Source organism: Pinus tabuliformis, chromosome 6, assembly GCF_031772625.1.
Source record: "Pinus tabuliformis cultivar Carrire ecotype Pingquan chromosome 6, CPIR1, whole genome shotgun sequence".
Classification (NCBI taxonomy): Eukaryota; Viridiplantae; Streptophyta; class Pinopsida; order Pinales; family Pinaceae; genus Pinus; species Pinus tabuliformis.
This window is the reverse complement of record NC_142292.1, coordinates 307,106,426-307,126,581: the sequence shown is the minus strand read 5'-3', so window position 1 is coordinate 307,126,581 and position 20,156 is coordinate 307,106,426. Positions and strand designations below refer to the sequence as shown.

The 20,156-nt window shown below is 36.7% G+C and overlaps 1 protein-coding gene across 1 annotated transcript in view; it reads right to left on the bottom strand.

The window, feature by feature from the left end:
* The window catches only part of LOC149258541 (anoctamin-like protein Os01g0706700), a 202,911-nt gene that overhangs the window by 101,756 nt on the left and 80,999 nt on the right, over positions 1–20,156 (bottom strand). The window contains exon 8 of the mRNA XM_089371960.1: positions 7,885–8,166. Within this exon, the coding sequence (XP_089228086.1) occupies positions 7,885–8,166 (282 nt within the window). The remainder of the gene's footprint in view (positions 1–7,884; positions 8,167–20,156) is intronic.

Genomic DNA, 20,156 nt, shown 5'->3' with positions numbered 1-20,156 from the left:
CCATGCTTGTCATGCTTTCCATGCTTGCCACTATCCCATGTACCTTTGCTGCCATGTCACAACTATCCCGTGTATCTATACAGCACTATGTACCTTGTTGTCCCATGCATTTATACAGCACTATGTACCTTGCTGTCCCATGCGTCTATACAGCACTATGTACCTTGCTGTCCCATGCATTTATACAGCACTATGTACCTTGCTGTCCCATGCATCTATACAGCACTATGTACCTTGTTGTCTCATGCATTTATACAGCACTATGTACCTTGTTGTCCCATGCATCTATACAGCACTATGTACCTTGCTGTCCCATGCATTTATACAGAACTATGTACCTTGTTGTCCCATGCATCTATACAACACTATGTACCTTGTTGTCCTATGCTTTGCTGCGCTAGTTAGCAGCTGTCCCACTTGTCCCACTGTTGTTGTCCCATTTGTGTTTGCGGCACCATGTGACCTTGCTGTCCCATCTTCCTTTGCTGCTCCATGTGACCTTGCTGTCCCATCTTCCTTTGCTACCACCACACCATACAAATGTTGTTGTTTGTCACTTCATTACTGCTGTAATTTCTAGGACTGGTTAGGGCACCCAACAGTCCCTAACCATCCTCAAATCTGGCCTAGAATTTCCCTTTTGAAATGCAGCCTACCCTAGTGTGAACATACCTCATTTAGATGACTGTGTCTAGGGTATTCTAGGACTGCAGCTAAGGCTTCCTTAGGACTTCGGCTAGGGATTCCTTAGGACAGCATCTAGGGCTTCTTTAGGACAGCTTTAGGGTTTCTTTCCATCTGCGTCTAGGGCTGCCTTCTATTTGCGTCTAGGGCTGCCTTCTATCTGCATCTAGGGCAGCCTCTTTTCCTCCAACGTCTAGGGCTTCCACTCCTAGAGTTCTCTTCCACTAAAACCCAAGACAAGTGGAGAGAAATCAAGATAGAAGTGTGTGTGAGAAACGACTCTCAAGTCATCTCCTTTTATACTAAAAGGTTGAGCACATGTGGGGTTTATTTGGTCACTAGCCAATCTTGACGAATTGGCTTATAACACAAATAAATAAATAACTCCATGAATACTTATGGGAATCAAATGATTTTTAGATCAATCCTACACCTCTCAATGAGAGGGATCCAAGAAAAATATCAGTTGCCATAAGTAAGATGACCCACATGGAGTTTGGCCCTAGTTGCCAATTTCAACATTTCTTTATTCTATTTTTTCTGTCCCCTACAATTTATTTTTATTTTTATTTTTCTATATATATATATTGGAAATAAATTTCAAACATGAAACATTATTTACATTTTCAAATATAAATCATCCAGTAAAAACAACTCATCCTATGAAATAGAGGACCCTAACAGACTACGTGCATTCCATCCACTATTAGGTTCATGGCCAAAATCTTTGTTTCTATAAACTTTGTTTTCTTTGCTTCACTTGATTCATCTGTAGGCTTCTTTACTTTTCCTTTGACTAGATCCAAAACTTTATTCTTTTTGAGGATTAGATCTATCCTCTTTTTCCATGACCTGTAATTTGATTCTCCTTCTAATTTGTTCTCTCCCTTTATGGAGTTAGACATTGTACTTGAAGGTAGTAAACTTCTTTCCTTGTAAGGTCTCCTTATATGATCCCTTGCTCAACTTCTTGAGATTCCTTAGTCTTCTTTTAATAGATCTTCAATGTGCCTTTTTCTTTCTTCTTCAGCGTAGCTCTGAAACCATGTTAGAAAATTAGAAAGGCAGAAAGTTTTTTTATATAAATAATTACTTGTGATTCTTTTATCTTTATGTTCTTTTTATCTTTTAGTTCATCAAGCAATTACCAAAAACAATAACACAAGGATAATAGATGTAGGCAAACAGCTATGGAAAAACCCCTATCTAGGGGAAAACCCAGTCAACAATTCTTCTTTCAATAGTTTCTCGAGATAATCCAAGACTCTAGACCCAAACATAGATTCTCTCCACACCAAGTCAACCCTCAATCCTTCTTGCAAATAAAATCCCTTCACAAGCAACTTCGACCTAGCAGCATCAATATCAGCTTCAACCCAGTAGCAACTTCGACTAAACTTGGAGAACTTCGATCTCCCTTGATACACCTCAGAATTGAATGAAATTTGTCCCCAAATTTTGATCTTGAGCCCTTCTATCTTCCTCCAGAAATTTGCACTTATTTCCAGCTCCTTTTCTAGCCCTTAAACAATTTCACACTTTTCCAACTTCCAACTTCAGAGATCAAACTATGTGAGAGAGAATGAGATGCTCCAAATGACTTCCAACAGCCTTGTATATATAGCCTTCTAGGGAGGTCGAATTACTCTTCTTGTGGCCGACTTGGTGTGGAGGAGACTAAATTCATTTTTGACTCAAATAATTATTTTTACATGATTCGAAAGCCCAAGAAGAGTCTCTTTAAATGTACAATGACTCTAATGACTCAGTATAAATCCTAGAATTCCTCAATGGGGACTTTAACCTAAAACATGATGACCCAAGCATGAAACCCATGTCTAATAAGTCATAATAATAATAATGAAAATATTTTCTTCATTCTTTTGATAAGTACATCTCAAATACATTTATGAAGACCGAACCTAGTTACAAATTTCAACAGAGAACCCAAGCTCCCCTAAGGAAAGAAAAACCTCTTTCATTATTAAGATTACAAAGGAATAATCCTCTTAGACATCAAAAGAGGATTTTAAAGTTTTCAAGAACGGTTTGCAAGTAAAAAATTTAAATACCCCTCTTAAGATACCAATGAGAAAGTTTTTATAACAATTTTACAAAATTTTTGAAGAGGGATTTTTTCCGAAAGGAAATCAACTTTGCTTAAAGGGAAATCCACTTGAAAAAAAAAAATTAATATTGAATTTCAAGGATAGAGTACGCAAAGGATGAAGGATGAACTTTAAAAAAAAATTAATTGTTAAGTTCCACGAAAATAATTTTACTGAAGATAATTTGCTCCTTGCAAAGGGTTCTCGCTCAAATTGTTAGACTTCAGGAGAAAATTTTGTGCAAGCTCGAAATATGAAGACAACTTCCATAAATGATTTCGCAAAAAAAAATCGAAATTGAATCCTCCAAATGCTTGCAACTAGGAAAGAGACATCTCAAAAAATTTGCATACAGTTTTCAAAAATTCGATTTGATTTATTCTAAGCTTCAATGGAAGATTTCTTCAGAAATAGCTATCAAACCTTATCCATCTAGTTCCTTGAGAGGTAGATCTGTATATAGTGTTAGAAAGATTCCGAAAATTAATCTTTGAATTCTTAAGCCTGCAAAACTTTTTATTTTTCTTTCCCAATGAAAAGGGCCTCAAGAAACAAATCGATCTGTCCAAAATGAGGATGGCTCCCAAAAAAAAAAAGTTGTCTCTAGAAACCCTAAGTAAGATCTTCAAGAGAAATTTTAAGAAAGAAATTATGAAGGAAAACCTTTAAAAAGAAACCCTTGCGACTGCCTTACAATTATTCAATTAAATTTTTAAGCCCAAGAGAAAAATATTTAAAATTAAAACCCCTTTTGGACAAGGGCTAAAAAGGCTACAAGTCTTGTGGCTTTTTCAATCAGCGATAGCTAAAAATTCCCAAAAAATTATGATGACCCTGGCCACAAAAAAGAATGCAGAGGGTTTGGCCTACCAAAATTAGTTTGTTTCTCCTCTTATGAGACCAAATCCACCTACAAAATAATTCGTTAGAGAAATCCTCACCCAAGCCTTCATATCTACAAACACAAATGTGAGAAAAATCCAAACAAAAATATATATACAAGATGAATGAAAACTATATACAATGGCTAGATTTATTTACAAGAGAATCTATTTACAAATGTAAAAGAGCTAGCATGAAGGAATATGAGTCCAACTCCATTCCTCAAGTAGGAAATAGTAGTTCTAGATAGCAGAACTATTCAATTAAGCACCTTAAAATGAAAGAGAGAGATTTGAAAATGAATGATATTTGTAGAATAAGAGGCAAGAAGCTCCCTTTAAATATATCTTATGATAAGCCCATGACAAGTCCCACTATGGGTTCTTAGCTGCTATGTGTCAAGGAGATGGAGATCCAAACAAGGATTACTCCCAATTCTTGAATCGAGGAGATGAAGATTCAAACAAGAATTACTCCAAATGCTCTAAACAAGCATTAATCCAAATGCTTGACTTGAGGAGATGAAGATTCAAACAAGAATTACTCCAAATTCTCAATATCTAATCACATAAATTTTTTCTACACAGCTTCAAAATATTTTGTTAATTTCAATAGGGATTAGATGACATAGAGAGAAGGAGCTCCAATGGTTCAAACAAGAATCCACTAGATCTACCCAATCAACAATGTTTCCCCAATCCAAATAGAGGAGCAAACAAGCTACAATAAATCCAATAGTCTAATGAAAATAACAAGTTAAAAACTTTAGTAGAAATTTAAGCATGACTAATTAGAGTAATATTACCATAACAACCTGAAGACGTACATGCATAGGTTTTCCCCCAAAGACTTTTGCTTTTATTAATCAAAGAAAATATTATAGAGCTTCCATAGCCCTGTATACCATCCAAAGATGTTACAATGAGGAGCCTTATGCTCAATTTACAGAAAAATGAGAAATCTAGATTCCCCCTCCAAGTGGAAAATGGCTAGGTCCAATGAAGTGCACAAATTTGATCCCAAAAAATAACGGCTAGTTGAAGATTGATCCATGCCAAAATTTAATCATGTCCCTTGGTATGGAAGAAGAAATTCGAATTTGTTGAAAAAGGCTTTGATCCGAGTGCAAAAAATATTTTTTCCAATTTTTCCTCCTTAAAAAATGCTCCTTTACTTAACCACCATAGTCCAAAAGTTCGATTTTCCTTAAAAGATCGAATTTTTCCCTTTAATAGAGGGCCACAAAATATTTTTTCTTGAAATTCCCTCTAAAGGGTCCCCAAAAATACTTTTTCTTGAAATTCCCTCATTCAATTTAACCACTTGGACCAAAAAATTCGATTTTCCTTAAAAAATTATTTTTTCTGGCCCAACAATTTTTTTATGGTATTTTTCTGGCTTGGAAATGAGTCCTTTAAATTTAATCTTCCTTGGGAAAGTCCACTTACTCCAAAAATTCGTTTGGGATTTTCTGGGTTGGAAATGAGTCCTTTATTTAATCTTCCTCGGGAAAGTCCACTTTCTCCAAAAATTTGTTTTTCCATTTTGAAAAAAAAAAATATTCTCTCATTTTTTTATTTTTGACTTATTTTCGGCTAATTTTTTGCCATTTTTTGCCAAAAAATAAAAATAATGACTCTGTAGGGTTATAAACACATTTTTGCACCCTCAAAGTGTGTCTAAATAGAAATTTTAGGCGATGAGGTATAATTATGATTACTCATACCACCTATAACTTCTATAGACAACACTTTTTACATCAAATTTTACATGCAAATTCCACTGGAAGGGGAAATTTTACAATTAAAAAATGACCTCTAGACATAACCAAATTTTGCGAGACTCAAGACATGATCTAGTATGATAATTTACATAGACTTTATACACTAGGACTCACTTAAAAATTCTCCGTCAAGCCCCACTCTAGCTTTGGGGTATGCTTGGGAGAAAAACTCCAATAATTATTTGATGTTTAGGAAAAACGCAAATAATTAGTTGAGGTTAAAAAACTCCCTAGAGTGAAACTCTTTGCTGAAAATTCTTAAGTTTACGTGGGTGCACTACATGGATTTATAAACATAGAAGAATCAATTTTTCAATGGCCATACAGGACTGCAAAATTTGGATTACAATTTTGACAAAAATGCTCAAGTATAATGATAACCTATGGATGTTTGACTACTCGAACATGATGGAATGCTTTGAAAAAATGTATGTTGTTATAGGGTAGTTGACACAGAATGGTCAACAAGATGCACACACACAATAAAATTGACACAGTTATTTTGGACTAAACATCCCTGGAAAAACCTTGAAGGGAAAACCGATGTAGCAGATGAGGGTTTATTTTATTATGCAACAATTTGAAAATTATTAAAATTGGTTGCCCACTGGCAAACCTCTAGCTATCAACTAGCAAAATATACTACAGATCTTGGATCTCCTTTTCAAACCAACTTGGCCTCTATCCAACCCCTTGCACTCCCTGCTAGCTACTCGCACCTATGCCCAAAATGCGCATTGGTGGCTTTGGATCCACTCACATTGCCTTGAAACTGGCTCTAACTGAGTCGTCCTACCTCCCTCTGTCACTGGAAACCACTCGCTCTGCCTTCCGGAAATAGATCTGGGCCTCAACTATTGATCTGTGGCTCTTTTGACAACTCACACTAGGGTTTCTAGTAATTTGCACTGCTTGTACGACCTCTTCTACAAATGAATTCAACCTCCCTTCTCCTATCTCTCTGACATTGGAGAATCACTAGGAAACTCTTTGGAATCTTTCTCTTCCCAAATCTCTCTTGCCTCCTATATCTGATGCTCTTTTCCTAGCTGGAACTACGCGCTCATTGAAAACTGCAAACTGGGTAGCTCGATCTGCCTTGCTCACAATGATCACATTGGTGCTATCCCCAAGCCTTTCGAGTTGCTCTTATAATCTCTTGTTGGAGTCTCAATGGCCACAATTTAATCTTCATCGATGGCTAAGATCAATTAGACTTCATCAATAGAAGCCTCTAGAGCAATCTCGAACATCCTTAATTAATTAACTTTAGTTTACCACTTTTCTTAAATTAGACTTAAGAAATATTTTAATTATGGCAAATTAATTTAACTAAGGTGTTTCCCAAGCTTATCTCGCAAAACCTTTTCTGGGTTTTGGAGATCTAGTGTTCCTTAGCCTCTTAGCATCATTTGAGACTAGAACATTTGTCCAATGCTACCATATCCGTCATAGACTAACAACACACCCCCATTGTTGCACGTGATCTAGATTGCCTAGTGAGGCTTTGCACTAAAGTGCTGGATTTCGATGTAATACTCTAAACCAAGGTTCAAGTCTAACCTGTAACATACTCATGCCTATGTTCTTCTTCATATTTTTCATGCATCAGCACTCGTGACATCAGTTTTAATGAAAATAAAAGCGAGGAATGCCAATGATTGACTTGTTGGGTCAATGAATGCTCGTGTTTGTTGTACACATGCTTGTAACACCAGATGAGGCTGTTGGGGCTAGATGCAAATCCTGGAGAATTTGCTACTGGGCAGAATAGAAAACCCAGTTGGCACAGATTAGCTGGAAACAGAAACCCCAGTTGGTACAGTTTAGCTGAAAACTTGCTCTAACAAATCCACATGCTGCCTAAAAAATGAGAGGGAGGATAAATTAAATAGTTGTTACATGAAGAATCACTTTGATATCTTTAAAAGATATTTTCACTGTTATGAAGGATTTACCTAGTCCAGCGCTAAAAAACTGCTGCTTGCAACTGAGTAACCAGATTATATTTGTCTTGAAATCCTTGAGGATATATCAATAACAAATACTACAACATGCATAGTTATAGAGTTGAATTAACCTTCTATGTTAGGGGTTCCTACGAATATAACATGTTGTTGATACTATTGAAAGCCATGCTTCATTTTGTAAATAAACTTGCAGAAAATAAGGAAGCTATAAATTTCATTAATTTCACAAATATCCACTTTTTTGAAAAGAAAATTTTTATTACCAATCATTTTAAGGGAAAGGTATTTTAAGCCATTTTATGGTAGATAAAATGGCTTTCAACAGCCAGTGAATATTTCAAATTTGAGGTTGAATAATGTCATATAGGACATTTTGACAGATAAAATGTTATGAGTACATTGGCAGCTTCTATTGTAGTATGGTAGATATGCAAAAAAGTAAGAAGAAATTTCTTACCTGAAAATCTGGGATTGAATTGTGTAGTTCAGATGGGCATACACTAACTCAAAAGGTAGCTGGAGGCAGAGGATTCCTGAGATCACAATCACATTGTTTCTAAAGCTTTTAAAGTGTTGATGCCATTCATTTCTTTGCAAGGTAACACGCTGCTGATACTGAGGTATGTTGTCTGCTCCTATCATAATTCTATCTGGGATATTTGTCCGAATAATTATATTCTGCTCAGATGCACTAAGTTGGGATCCTGGCTCAACACTTGTTGAATGATTTACACTCCATCTGCCACATACAAACGATTGATCAGAACCTACCCTGAAATAGGGAGAGAAAATCCATTTATATTAATCACATCTATATGTACACATCCTTTATGTGAGATAAACCTAGCAAATGAATGAATGGATAGCTCAGATATTAAGCCTATGGTAACATGGGGCCTCCTTCCATATTTTCTCAATGGTCGCTGCTGTGAAAAGGTAGTACACTACTCAGGAAAAAGAGTGATATCATGAATCACTGAATGATGGAATGAATTTACTGTGATGAAAAAAAAAAATCTAAAATTGTCTACATGCAACAAATGCCCTAAAATAGCATGGTTTCAGAGCTGGGCTGAAGGAAAGTCTATGAGAAATCTGAAAGACACCATCAAGGATTTGATGGAGATGCAGGAGACCTAAAAGAATCCTAGGGTTTGAAGGAAACCCTAGGGACCCTTGATGATTAAGGTTTGGAAAGCAATCTTGATTGGAAATCAGCATTGGAACCTTTTGGTTATGATCAGTGATTAACACTAGTTGGACCCGTCTTCAAGAAAATCAGTGGTTGGACTTGGGAATCAGAATAGCACAGCTGAACCCTTTGATAGCTTCATGGTTGATGAGCCTCAGTATCTCATGACTGAGATGATTACTTGATTAAGAGGGAGCTGGTATCCTTCTTCAAGATAAGTATCCTTGTGACTTTGCCTTTTTTGAAGGAACTGACTCATTACAGTTGATTCTACAGTTCTGTCCCTTGATAAAGTGCCCCAGTTCAGAGGTCTCTATTGGAGGACTGTTATGGCATGTAGTCCAAGTTCCTCGAGAGGTTCATTGTGTCTTGTCCAAGGCTATTCTAGAAACAAGTTCGGATCTATTAAGAGGATTATCATGACACTCAAGCTTGGTCATCCCTCTGGTACCCTTTGGTGATTTCTGTGGTTCGCTGAAGGCAGTTCGGAACCCTATAATAGCACAGTTTGGAATATTGTCTGAAGTGCTTCCATACAAGTTTGATCCGAGGGATATTAAAAGGTATACTTCAATTTGCCAGATGTTAAATCCGAGTATTTTAGAAATGACAGATGCTACAGTTACTTGATCCAGGTGGAATGCTCAAAACGCAAAAGAACATTTTTCGTACAGCACAGCATGTATATGATGCAAGCCATCTCCTATGGTTTGACAACATAGGATCAGAAGTATGTATCTGAATATGTTTCCATGAACCAATGAATGATGCGAGTTCTATTATATGTATGTCAATCACAATAACTCGCATGGCAGACAAGTATGGATGACATAACACTCTTACATGAAATAATTTATCAATTTGCATATGGCAGATAATATCATGGTAGACAGAATCTTTATATGATGGCAGACAGATTTTTAGATGATACATAACATCACTAATTCGGATGTCAGACCTAACCTTATGGATGATGGCAGACATGTTATTACTATGGCATGGCAGACTTGCTGTTCCCTTGGCATGGCAGACATGATACTCTTACAATGGCAGACCTTATTGATTTTTGTAGAGGTCTGTTGCAATATATTGCCCTGATTATATAATATGAGGTTGTTACAATAGAATATATCAGAGACCTGCAGTGATAAAGGTATTGTTGCATTAAATAATATATATTGTTGATCTCTGGTTCAAGTAAACTGAGGACTACCTCATATAGTATCAAGGTTTCTGTTGATAAATGAATCCGGAGTTTCTGTTACAAGCTCAGAATTAAGCATATTATATGACTGGTTCAATTGTGATAGCCTAGTTGCAATTCAAGGGTATGGGTAGATGAATGACATGCTCCATAGTCCGAGATCTTTATATTATAGTGGAACTAGAATGGGACCGAGAATACTTGAGTGTGTAATGTTCCAAACTTAAATAAACAGTGATATGCAAAGCAAAAACGATTTACAACACAGAAAATTTCAACAATCAATGAATGCTCATAAAAACTCTAGAAGTAGAACCAGCTGAGCCATTTTATTAATCAATGGAGAAAGTACAATAGTATGGAGGAATGCACCTAGGCTTGCCTCAATGGAAAGCGTGACAGAACCCAGGTGATAAGACAATGATCTCAAATGCTGGAAATCACTGCTCCTCTAATGCTTTGTGCTGTCCCAAAAAACTGCACTGCTCGCTGGAAAGAAACTCCATCTCCACAGCTCAAAAAATGCTATAAATTCAGCCCCAAACTCCTTGACCAAAACCCACAAAAACCCAGAAAGGGTTTGGTCTCAATCCAACCTCCCAAATTCAGCCTCCAATATGCCCTACGCCCTCCAAACTGTGCAAGAATACAGCCTGCAAGGAATACAAGCAAAAACCTCCTCCCAAGCTCTGGAACTATAGCAATCTCCTCCACGAATGCTTCCCTTAGCTCCCTCGGCAAAGTTCAGCCTCAAAGACTGATGCTCTACCTCCCACATGTGCACCAAACCCAGGAAGTGTGAAAGTCACACTGCCAAGAAGCACTCGCCTCCAGCTCCCAAACTCTCCAAAATGACAACAAACCTCCTATGCCTCCTCTCCGGAAATTATCCCGGCCAAAACTCCTCTGCAAGATGCCACAAACAAACTCGACCTCCCTTCACTGCGTCCTCCAGAAATACGCACCACCTGGAGATGAATTTAATTGTTGGAAACCACAATGAAATCCTCCTCCGGAAAGACTGAAGAAAAACCTCTCTAGGGTGTCACTCAAAGTCCCCCAAAGAAAGGGTGAGCTCTTAGCTTGAAAAACTCTTGCTAAAGAGCAAGTGACTCAGTTAGGCAGCTCAAGCAACCAAAGGGAAATTCAATATGCCAAAAGATGATGAAATGAGGAGAGTTTCCTTCCTTATATAGATTTCGTGGAGCACTTTTCCCTCCAATTTTCCCTCCATCGTGGACCCTCACTTAACCAACGAATTTTCCCCTCCATGCAATTTGAACTAGGGAGTGTGTATTTCCCTAGTGTGGGTGGCCCCCAGTGTGGAACATGTCTGCAAAAAATCTCGATTTAATTCTAAAAATGTGATTTTTTAAACTAAACGATTTAATCCCCCGACTTTTTGGCGACTTTTTCAGAAAGGAAAAAATCACAATTTAATCGTTATACTCCTGATTTAATCGGGAGTCGACCCAAAAAGTCTGCCTCCCTCCCAGGCCATGGATAAAGAGGCCACAAAGGCGAAAATGTTATAATTTTCTCATGTTTAATCTTAAGGCAGAGAGTGGAATCTTTCAAACATAGCCCTAGAAATTTGGTGATAACGTTGTGCTATGCAATTTGTTTTGTTGTTGAATCTTAATTTCAAGCATTATAGTTAGTTGGTGTTACTGAGAAAATTAATTGCTTGGTTGCTATATTCTGTTGAAAGTTGAAACATATACGTTTATTATTGGTTTGCTCTTGCTGGATGTTATGTCTGCAAAACAATAGGGATCTATATGAGATGTGCAAAAAAATACAGAGAAGAGACATTAGCCAAAGGCTAAGCTGTCGAAAGGCTGCTATAAGAAACTGGGAAGACTATGAAAAAGAAGTGCATACCTACCTCGACAAGCATGATTGTGAGACATAAGACAAAGAGGACAAGGAGTATCCAGACTAGCAAGCAAGGAAGTGTAAATAGCTGATGAACATTCCCAAGAATCAACACTGTTATGATCATATTTTTGTGGATAATGTTGAAAAACATTGGTGATAAAATTCACTTAGAATGCAGACTACAAGAGTGTAACATCCTTTTAGTGATCGAATTCACATGTAAAGAATGGCATTGTAGTAAAACACTGAAAACACTTCTAAACTATGACTTTGACTCTAGATGTTAAAAAAAATATAAAAAAATGAATAATTTTGTGTTTTTTTAATTTTGCCAACTTTTTGTCGACTTTTTCAAAAAACTCCCGACTTTAACGAGTTTTTCAGCTTTTGGACCCTTGTCGAATTAATCCTGACTTCGACTTTTTCCACATTGGTGGCCCCCACATGGAACTTAACCACAACAAAATAACTTCTCCCAAGTCTAATCTCCAAATAAAATCAAATGAGCCCCACTATCTCCAAAATTGGCCCGAAAATGCAAAAATTAATCTTGTTCCAAATTAATTTAGTAAGGGACATGACAGTCCTCCCCTCCCAAATGTTGTTTGTCTCCAAGCAACTGCAATGTTGGATGTGCAAGTATGTGATCCTCTTCCCAAGTAGCATCCTCATCTGGTAAGCTCTTCCAATGCACTAAGTACTCTCTAATGACCCTGTTGTCGCACAGAGTGTCTTGGCAGCGCGACAACGCTCAGAGTAAGAGTTGTCGCTCTTAAATCCTTACTCACTCCGTTTAGACTCTCTCCTAGACAAGTCAAGGGGGTAGTCCCTAGGTAAATAGATGAAGATAGCCTGTGAGAAACAGAGTCTAGGAGAATTTAATGATGGATAAATTGATGAATTTAAACGATTAAATCAGATTGACAAATTAAATGCCAATGTAGACAAGATATGACCACAAGATAGAAACAATTTTAGACCAATGCCTTCGATATTTGAATCAACCATCAATAAAACAAGCTATCCAGATCGATTTTCAATATGTGATGAAAAAGTGACAACAACACTGCGGCTTGCAAAGAATTCCAGATCTAAAATGACTATCGTTAATGACCAAGAATTAATCAATCTTTTCCGAAAGCCAATATGATTTATCGCGCTAGACTATATAAGAATTTAAAATTTAGTGCTTAACATCAAAGACACCAAGGAATTTAAAATTAATCAACGGGTCAAAAATCTAAATTTAAATGGGCCATAGGCCACATTAAAATTTCTAACGTTTAAGTGAAAAACCCCTTAATTTAAATCCTTAATCACAAAATTTAAAATTTTCATAATTTTTAAATATTTTTTTAAGATTTTTTTTTCTTTTTTTATGAATTTTTAATTAAAAAAAAGAAATAAAAAATGAAATCAAATTTTTTTATTTTTATATTTAGAATTTTTATTTTTTTTTAGGATTTAAGTCAATAATGAAAAGAAAACAAACTCAATTTTCATATTTTTTATTTTTTAATTAATTTTATTTTTTTATTTTTTAAGGAATCAAACTAAACTAAAAAAAATATATAAAACCAAACCAAATAAAGAAAAAAGGGGGACTTACGCTAACCCTAACTCTAAATAAAAACTAAACAAAATGAAACTTAAACGCATATAAAACAAATGAAGGTCGAAATTTTATTGATCGTATGCAGGTTCGGACGGAAGGAAGCCGCAGGTCAGTGAAGGGATATGCGTAGAACTGGAATGGAATGGACAGCGAGCAGTGTAGAGAGTTGGAGAACGTTGGAGAGCTACGGGATGGCAAAATTCTGGCAGGCAGCAGAGGGAGATGAGGGACGCTGTGGGAATGAGATGAGCAGCACATTGAAGGGCAGAAGGAGGCAGCTGCTTAATGAAGCAACAGATGGAGGTGGCCAAAAACGCAGGGAAAATGAGGAGCTGGGCAGCGTATAAAGTTTGAAGCCAGGCAGCCAATGGATCGATGGAAAGGTTGAGGGAAGAACGCAAATGGCAATGGATCTAGAGATGGCAAAGCAGCGAGGGTTTCAGTCTTTGTTTTTTGTTGTGTTTGCAGGTTTGGAGCAGCGATGAATGGAGCAAAAAGCTAATGGCAGCGTTTTGGCTGGCGGAGAAGGTTGGATGATAGCCGCAGAGGGAGAAGGAGGCCACGTAGATAGGCAGAGGGTTCAGATTGAAACTGCGTGAAGGACGCAGAATGAGGGTAGCGCGTAGGAAGGGATGGAGATAAGAAGCGGGGGTTTATCTGCAACAATGAAACTAAGACCCCAGGCAACAGTAAAAGACCCAGAAATTTCCCAAAACTCTATTTGAAAATTTTCTTTCCGGATCTGAAGAATCTAAAACCCAAAATCAGACAGTAAAGAATAATTCTGAAATCTTCAAGAAGACAATAGTGAAAAACAAATTTGAAATTTTTTCTGCTCAGGAAAAACCAGGCAGCCAATCAACCTGTAGAAATTCCACCAGAAGCCTTAATTAAAAAAATTTAAATCGCTCTGTTTCAGATTTCCTTGAAACCCTTGAAAATTCCATATTTTGAAAAATTTAAAACTTCTTGGATGCAAAATCTCTGGACAGGAACCTTGCTAAAAATGACGTTGATGCACCTCTAGAGATCCAGATCTTACCCTCCAAGGCCTAGATCTAGACTTTGCACAACCTCCAGCTTCAGACCTGTAGCTGCAATACAACCAAAAACACCCAAACAACATGCACAATGACCCAAAAACACTAAAACCCTGAAAACCAAAGTTAGAAAACCAAAATTAATTACAGATCTATGTACAAAAATGGCAGATCTATCAAATCTAGGGAGTGTGAGTCCGACTCCGCTCCCAGATCTGATGATCTGTGGCTCTCAACAGCTAGATCTAACGATTTAGCACAGAAAAATTAAATTTTTTTGAATTTTAGAGGAGGTACTAAGCTTGAAACCCTTCATGCATCACCCATAAAAATAATATCTTATGATAAGCCCGGGATCAAAATCAAGCTGGGCTCTTCAGAAAACACGGATCAGGAGTTGGTTGGTTCAGCCGAGAACTTCCCCGAACGCCCGATGATCTAATAATCAAGGATTTTCCTACAAAACTCGATTCAACCGTCAACATGGAGCGGGAAAACGATAATAAAATTTAGATTTAATAGAAATACCTACTATTATATTCAAAACTTAAATTACTATTCAAACCCCAACGACTGAGCAAGATACCTGTACTCAAATCGCTCTTCAAAAAGCTATATCAATGGCCAAAAAGAAATATATGCATGAAAATAATACATCTTACAACATTTCCATGAAGAGTAACACCAGCAGAAGTTAACCCCAAAGTCTTTCTTTATTGCTCATAAAAAAGATTACAAGAGAGAGCTTTTCGCTTAGTACACGATCAAAGATCGAATGATCTCCAATGACCTAGAAAAAATTCCCAACGGCTAGTTCGAGTGATCCATGTCAAAGTGATCTCGACCGTTGATGAGGATCAAAATCTCTTTTAATCTTATCTGTCGAAATTTTAAATGCATTTTAATATATTAAAAAATTAAAATTTTGCATTTATTTCCGCAAAACTTTGACTTATTATTATTTTATTTTATTTTTTAATTTTTAATTTTTTATTTTATTTTATTTTATTTTTTTATTATTTATATTTTTTATTATTTTTATTGGACCTTCGAACCTAGCCTTTGGAAAAAATTACCTAGGACCTAGGACTTATTAGGGGTTTAATTATTTTTCTAACCCCCAAGGCATTTTACATCATGATTTTTACATTTTTACATCTCAGGGGGAAAACCCATTTGGCAAAGACCCTCATAGACTACCCAGTTCTGCAACATAAATATAATCTAGCAGATCAAGCAATTTGTAATAACCTAACCAAATAGTTAGGATTATTTCCAAATCACTTTTACATAGACTTGATCTAGCACACTAAGGCTCCCCTAAGATTCTAATGACAAAATCCATTCTGGCTTTGGGGTTAGGCTGAAGGAAAACTCTGTCGATCATGGATCGGTGAGACAAAAAACCTTCTGGAACGTAGATCATCACTAGAAAATTAGGTTTACCTAGGCAATTACATACATGATACAGATCTACTAAGATTATTTACAATTTACACATGCAGACTAGGTTTACAACATAACATGATCGAGCTGATGATGATAGTCGAATGGCACGGACACGATGATTAGGTGCTATCCATTTTTCGAAGAAAGGGGGTGTACTGCTACGGGTAGTTGACACGTAGTGGTCAACATCTGGCTCTACTTGGGGACACGTTGTTGTACTTTAGGAATGTGAGAATCCAAAATCTGCATCCACGCAACACAACAAAACATAAGTAGCGTCCATCCAAAAATCATCATATAACATTAAGCACAGAAAAGATATAAGTTCTTCATTTATTAACTATCTAGTAACATGAAAAGGTAAATCTAATCATAAAACAGAAATGAAATGCTGAAAAGACAAGGAGTAGGGTTAGAAATACAGAGGATGCCCCATGGCATCAGATGCGTTCAATATAGTGTATACTGAGCATTTGCCTGCTTTCAGGAAAATCTGTCGGCTGCTTCTCGGATGTGCCATGTCCAATCTTGCATACGGTAGGACTTTTTCCTATCCGAAAATCAAGTTGCTCGCGGCCATTTGATGCATCAAATCTTTTTCTCATTCTCTTTCTCTTGCGCTTTTTCTTCGTGGCAGGGTGTATCACTGATGATGTGGAACATTCTGCTTCGAAACTCTCAGATGAAGTATGTAAGATATGCATGACATGTCTTTCTTCATTCTGGATCTGATTATTAATTTCCCTTTTATCCAGGTCACCTTCAATTAGCCACTTTTCAATGGAACAAAGGACCTCATAATAAGATAGAGCTTGTTGCAGCAGAGAATGAGGCTTCTGATCTGTTGACATCTCCTTGTTTCTTTCATCCTCTGACTGATGCTGAAATTTCTATACCTGTATCGTTATGGCATCCATCTGGCTAGAGTGTTCAACCTTCATAGTACTGATTTCGCTAGCATGGTCTTCCACCATGGTCAATAACTTATTCTGAAGACATATCTGACTAGCTTCCATATCTTTTATTACTTTGTCGTCCTTTGCCTTTATGGTCATCAAGCAATGTTGTATAGAGTTTATCTCTTTCTTATGATTTGCTTGCATGGTAGCCAACTGATTATTATAATCAAATCTCATGATGGTCATTTCTTCATCCATAGTTGACAATTTGTTCTAAATCAAACTTACTTCTTCTTGATAACTTGCTTCCATGGCAGTCACTTGATTTGAATGATTGAATTCCATGATCTTCATCTTTTCCTCTAAGCCTGATAACTTGCTTTGCATAAAATTAATTTCCCTGTCATGATTAGCTTTCATGGTCTCAATTTCCTTAGCATGCTAACTTTGCATGTCGGTTACGTGATCAGAGTGTTTAATTTTCATGATTTCTATCTCCTTATCACATTTTTCTAGGTGGGTGCATAAAGTTCTCATATCATTGCCGTAATCAGTTACAATTTTTTCTTGATTGATCTCCATATTTTTTACCAGCCGCATCAGTTCTTCTATAATTTGCTTCTGATTTTCCCTTTCACTGTCGACACTGATTTTACAATTTGTCCCTGCTTTTCCACTATCATGGATTTGATCTGCACTGGTACAGGTGGATGGCACATTCTGATATGAAGAATTGTCTTGAAATCTTTTATTGACAGCTAGACCCTTCATAAGATTACTTTCATTCTGTTGCTCAATTTTAGGGGCACAAGGCGAGTTGTCTCGATAACCATATCTATCTTTAAAAGCATTGACAATGTCTTGTAAAGAAGTGAAAGAGTCTTCAGGAAAATTATTAAACCAATTCAAAGCATCACCCTCTAAAGAAAAGACAAATAGACGCATTTTGACATCTTCATGATTATACTGAGGAGGTCTACAATATATGAACATTATACGAGAAAAACTACCTAGATGCTTTCTAATAGCGACTGAATCACCACCCGAGAACAAAGACAATTTAGAAATGGCCACTTCCGAAATATCATGGAGAACATCAGAAAAATGACACGGGGTAAATGAATAATCCATGATGAATAATGAGGGACCAAATGGATGATAGAGAGGGATCTCTGCTCAAGAAAATCAAGAGATGAAAGAAGTGGAGTCGCCACTTGAACATGAATCTAACTCTAGGATCTAAAAAGCAACAAAAAATCAAATATGAGGGAGGGCTTCTTGTATGAGAATAAATGAAAGAAATGGAGTCGCCACCCAAACAAGAAACAAACCGAGATGTCTAGGTGCTAAATGTACGATTAAACGATATGATGAAAGATAGGGCGATGAAAAGATCAAATGATGCCAAAAAATGTTGGCCGTTTGATAGGCTAATGAATGGCAGAAAAGATGAGATGATGCCAAAAAATGTTTGTCGGCTTGAATGAGAGATGAGAAAGATGAAAGATGGATGATGAATGTCGTAAAGCCCAGGCCCAATAAATTGGTCCCCGGCAGCGGCGCCAAAAAATGTTGTCGTTGCCGGTTCAAATGAAAAGATGAGAAATGAGAAAAATGATGAGGAAATGTCGTTGAAATGCCGAGAATAAAATGTCCCGAGCAATGACGCCAAAAAATGTTATCGCACAGAGTGTTTTGGCAACGCGACAACGCTCAGAGTAAGAGCTGTCACTCTTAAATCCTTACTCACTCCGTTTAGACTCTCTCCTAGACAAGTCAAGGAGGGTAGTCCCTAGGTTAATAGATGACGATAGCCTATGAGAAACAAACTCTAGGAGATTTTAATGATGGATAACTTGATGAATTTAAGCGATTAAATAAGATTGATAGATTAAATGCCAATGTAGACAAGACATGACCACAAGATAGAAACAATTTTAGACCAGTGCCTTCGATATTTGAATCAACCATCAATAAAACAAGCTATCCAGATCGATTTTCAATATGTGATGAAAAAGTGACAATATCACTGCAGCTTGCAAAGAATTCCATATCTAAAATGACTATCGTTAATGACCAAGAATTAATCAATCTTTTCCAAAATCCAATATGATTTATCACGCTAGACTATATAAGAATTTAAAATTTAGAGCTTAACATCAAAGACACCAAGGAATTTAAAATTAATCAATGGGTCAAAATCAAAATTTAAATGGGCCATAGGCCACATTAAAATTTCTAATGTTTAAGTGAAAAACCCCTTGATTTAAATCTTTAATCACAAAATTTAAAATTTTCAGAATTTTTAATTTTTTTTAGATTTTTTTTTTATGATTTTTTAATTAAAAAAAAAGAAATAAAAAATGAAATCAAATTTTTTTATTTTTATGATTTAGATTTTTTTTAGGATTTAAGTAAATAATGAAAAGAAAACAAACTCGATTTTCATATTTTTAAATTTTTTAATTAATTTTTTTTTAATGAATCAAACTAAACTAAAAATAAAAAATTACAAAACCAAACCAAATAAAAAAAAGGGGGACTTACGCTAACCCTAACTCTAAATAAAAACTAAACAAAATGAAACTTAAACGCATATAAAACAAATGAAGGTTGAAATTTTATTGATCGTATGTAGGTTCGGACGGAAGGAGGCCGCAGGTCAGTGAAGGGATATGCGTAGAGCTGGAATGGAATGGACAACGATCAGCGTGGAGAGTTGGAGAACGCTGGAGAGCTGCGGGATGGCAGAATGCTGGCGGACAGCAGAGGGAGATGAGGGATGCCGCGGGAATGAGATGGGCAGCACGTTGAAGGGCAGAAGGAGGGAGCTGCGTAATGAAGCAACAGATGGAGGTGGCCAAAAATGCAGGGAAAATGAGGAGCTAGGCAACATATAAAGTTTAAAGCCAGGCAGCCAATGGATTGATGGAAAGGTAGAAGGAAGAATGCAGATGGCAATGGATCTGGAGATGGCAAAGCAGCGAGGGTTTCAGTCTTTGTTTTCTGTTGTGTTTGCAGGTTTGGAGCAGCGATGAATGGAGCAGAAAGGAGATGGCAGCGTTTTGGCTAGCAAAGAAGGCTAGATGATAGCCACAGAGGGAGAAGGAGACCACATAGATAGGCAGAGGGTTCAGATTGAAACTGCGTGGAGGACGCGGAATGAGGGTAGCACGCAGGAAGGGATGGAGATAAGAAGCGGGGGTTTATCTGCAACAACGAAACTAAGACCCCAGGCAACAGTAAAAGACCCAGAAATTTCCCAAAACTCTATTTGAAAATTTTCTTTCCATATCTGAAGAACTTAAAACCCAAAATTAGACAGTAAAGAATAATTCCGAAATCTTCAAGAAGACAACAATGAAAAACAAATTCGAAATTTTTTCTGCTCAAGAAAAACTAGGCAGCCAATCAACCTATAGAAATTCCACTAGAAGCCTTAATTAAAA